This window comes from Priapulus caudatus, unplaced genomic scaffold, assembly GCF_000485595.1.
Source record: "Priapulus caudatus unplaced genomic scaffold, Priapulus_caudatus-5.0.1 Scaffold979, whole genome shotgun sequence".
Classification (NCBI taxonomy): domain Eukaryota; kingdom Metazoa; phylum Priapulida; class Priapulimorpha; order Priapulimorphida; family Priapulidae; genus Priapulus; species Priapulus caudatus.
The window spans coordinates 106,614-110,535 of NW_014578040.1; the positions used below are offsets into that span (position 1 = coordinate 106,614).

A 3,922-nucleotide genomic window follows, 5' to 3' on the forward strand; every position below is an offset into this window, starting at 1 on the left:
TCGTGGGCCACAAGCACTGCTGCCATGCTGCCTCCTTCATATAAGTAAATCTTGATACTAGTGATGACGGGTAATGCAAGACCTACAATACATCATCGCTATATATATGACTCATGCGTGCTACAGCCCACTTAACGTCAAGGGTGCGCGCGCCCGCAACAAGACTATCACCAATCAAAACGGCTCAGGATCGTCATTCACAATTCTCCGCCCGGCGCGGGCACTCAGGCGTGTACAGGGGGGGGGGTGCCAGGGGGTCTTGGTCCTCCTCCCCCCCCCTGCTCGCGCAGAAAACGCATCTGAGGGGGGCATTCATTTCAAAAATTTGATTCAGGGGAGGGCCCAGACCGCCCCCCTTCGCCGTGTCGAACAGGGTTTCGCATGTTTGTGTAACGGTTAGGGACCCCCCCCTCGTACAAATGCCTATACACGCCCCCTGATTCTTTTACCCCACCGTTGCCTAGCCTGCGTGATCATCCCGGTGTCAGGGTACCTCCTCTTTTAGCTCGCTCTCTTCTCTCTCTCGTGTTCGTTCTCTGATTCTCTCTCTCTCTTCTCCTCTCTCTTGCTAGTCTCTCTCTCTCTCTCCTCTCTCTCTCTCTCTTTCTCTGTCCTCTCCTCTCTCTCTATTTCTCTCTCTCCCTCTCTCTCCTGAGTTCTCTTTCTTCTTTTCTCCTCTCGTGACTCTCCTTCTCAGTGCTTTCTCTCTCTGCTCCTCTCTCCCTCTCTCATCCCTCTCTCTCTCTCTCTCTCTCTCTCTCTCTCTCGCTTCTCTCTCTCTCTCATCTCTCAATCTCCTGTTTCTCTCTCTGTTTTCTCTCTCTCTCTCTCTCTTCTCTCTCTCTCTCTCTCTCTCATCTCATCTCTCTCTCCTCTCTCTCTTTCTCTCTCTCGTCTCCTCTCTCTCTCTCTGTTTCTCTCTCTCTCTCTCTTTCTCTCTCTTTTCTCTCTCTCTCTCTCTCTCTCTCTCTCTCTCTCTCTCTCTCTCTCTCCTCTCGCGCTCTCTCTCTATCCCGCACCTCTCTTTCTCTCTCTCTCTCTCTCCCTCTCGCGCTCTCTCTCTATCCCGCACCTCTCTTTCGTTAGCGCGTTAGTTGCCCCTACATTGCAGCACAGCAAACTCGAGAGTAAACTGGTAGCACATGTCTGTGGGTTTTAATACAGGGCATGCAGGCAGGCAAGGCAGGCTGTACACGCACGAGGTGCATGTACTCCCTGCACAGCACAGCGGCCGTAACTCTGTGAGAGAGACTCGGCGTGGCCTCGCCTGCCCCGTGCCTCCATAGTTCTAATCATTCTGTAATGACTTATGTATGAGAGTGCATGCACGCGTGCAGCCAACCAGCCAGCCCCCACTCTCAGCTGGTCAGGCACGAACGCTAGCTGTACCGGTAGTACTGGAGTGGCAATCGGGTTTTAGTCATTAGTCGTTCTAATCAATCAGCAGGTTTAGGTTAGTACGTGGGGTGTGCCCCACGCTGGGTTTTCTTCGGTGGGTCGGGAGTGCCAAGGCATTACTCACAGTTGGGTTAGGGTTAGGGTTAGGGTTAGGGTTATAATTATAGCCCTCGCTCTGCCACAGGCAGAGGTTTGTGGCAAAACGAAGGACTACAGCTAGGATAGGTGGTACGGTTAGTATTAGGGGTATCGTTGTCTGACCTGTACATGTACTGTTAGTAGTAAAGGCGGGGGTATGGATGCCTAGTTCTACCCCCTACAGTAGTGAGGGTTTTGTCGTGATGCAATATAATAAATAAATGATAGTCAACACTTGGGTTAGGATTGCGATCCTATTGTTTTCAGTGTATAGGTACTTGATAGGTAGGTGATTGGTCAGCTTAGTACCAGTGTTTCCCTTGGCCAAAAAGGTCTGTAAGCCAGTAAGGTCGTAATTTTGTTGGTGTGTTTGTGTGTTTCGAGGTCCTAGCAAAGCGAAGAGTGCGGGTGCTCGCCCAGCTAGGGGGGCATGCTCCCACGGAAATCTTTTGAAGAAATGGTGAAATTTGGTGCATTCTAAGCTATATTTCGATTTTAGTTCAATCAAGTGTAGTTTATTGATGGATGAACAGTGATTTTTCGTCAGTGAGGCGGTGTTTTGGCGGTGTACGCGGGCTATAGTCCTATAGCTACCTGCTAGTATGATATCAGGAGTAGATAATAGGGGATTCCCTATTATCTACTCCTGATGATATCCACACCAAATATCCCCATGGATCACATATCTCCACCAACCATACACCTCCACCACCATTCGCCATACGTCCCTGCAAATTCTCCTGTTTAGTATCCACACCAAATATCCCCACCACACATCTCAACCAAGTCTCTCTCATTAATATTATTATCCTACCAAATATTCCCACCCTCGTGTTGTGGAAGTGGGCGAGTAGGTGTAAATCTAGGTAGAACTAGGCCTTTGTGTGTTTCTTCTCACACATTACCTTGACGGTTTATGTGCTCTTGTCACTCTAACTCCCAAATCATCTCCTAACTAGGCTTGCATGAACAGCTTAATCCCCTCTCTAGGGGCACTGTACTTGGGTACTTGTTAGTGTATTCAGGTGTATTATATTTAATCTTGCGCAGTTAACAATGTAAAATGCACAATGTATTACCATAGGTAGGGTTTTCCAATGTGCAGTTCGCACTAGGGGGCCTATTATTTTTAGTGAGAACGCACATGGGGTAATACCGGCATATATAGTGACCCCCCCCCCCGGGGGTTAAGATCGCACACATATATACTGATCGGTTTTATCAGTACATGCTGAATCGAGTTTTGTGCCGGAAAAATTTCATTTTGCAAGCCTCGTATTTTTACCATTAGGTCGCCCGATTGATTCCACCATGAAGCCGACAAACGTCTGAAATGTCTCAGCTCTTCTTCGTTGACAGTCGACGAAGACTTTGCGGTGCCAGAATTCGCGCTGGAACAGAGGCTCCTCCTGGTGGCATACCTGCATGTTGCCCTTATGGCTAATGTTGTTTTCGTACACCTAGAAGACAGGGTTAGAGATTTACATGCATTCAACATTGCATGATGATGCTGTGACACACACACACACACACCCACACACACCGTCACACGTACTGTACATGTAAAAATGCTAAATGCACAAGTGACAGTCACAATGTACGTGTGAATATATCGATATATTTGCACTCAATTTTAACTACCGTAATTAGTATTGCTATTGATTGAGAGTGTACGAAACGTAAAGGGAATCTTTAGAATTGCATACCATTAACAAGAGTGATAATTAACCGAGTACTTACATAGCAAATGTTGTTCTATAATCTAGGCCATCTTCGTGTACATACTAGGTCTAGAGTAAACTGGTGATGACGTCATTATCAACCCAACTTCTCGCTCGGCAAGTGGCGCCTCAAGTGGTGACAAAAGCAAACATTTAGTTGGAGCATGCGTAGTAAGATAACTCAGGTGAAAGGCAGTGGCCGTTGTTGGTGTTTGAGAATGTGCTATGACTTCCTGATAATATTCTGTAATATATTGTGAACTGTTGATATCAGTGCCGTCCACGGATTACCTGGCGTGTTGTGCAATGTTCCTCTGTGTATATGGGTTGGAATAGCGAAGACAAAACTGGGAAAATGGCGAGGGAAGCAGAACTACAGGAGTTGCAAATGCTCATCAAGAACTGGAATGCAAACCGCTATGACATGTTTGAGATTTCACCGCCGAGTGAGGTAATTACGTGCTTATGCATTAATTTATACCCATCAAAATTCACTTTGAGGTGTGCCGACTAATTAATATTAGCTAAAGTAATGGTGTGTGCATTGTATGGTTGGGGTTTTCGCAATGGGAGAAAGTTGTTTTGGGACAGAAGTTTTTTAAACATGGCGGGTGTGGTCAATGTAATTGGATAGGTGAGAATCCAGGTGAGACAAGATATCTCAA

The 3,922-nt window shown here is 46.9% G+C and overlaps 1 protein-coding gene across 1 annotated transcript in view; it reads right to left on the reverse strand.

The window, feature by feature from the left end:
- LOC106814791 (ubiquinone biosynthesis O-methyltransferase, mitochondrial-like) overlaps positions 1-3,368 on the reverse strand; it is a 14,685-nt gene extending 11,317 nt beyond the window's left edge. The window contains exons 1-2 of the mRNA XM_014819140.1: positions 3,277-3,368; positions 2,822-2,996 (exon numbers count right to left, since the gene is read on the reverse strand). Coding sequence (XP_014674626.1) covers positions 2,822-2,996; positions 3,277-3,278 — 177 coding nt within the window. The 5' untranslated portion in view covers positions 3,279-3,368. The remainder of the gene's footprint in view (positions 1-2,821; positions 2,997-3,276) is intronic.
- Between the last annotated feature and the right edge of the window lie 554 nt (positions 3,369-3,922).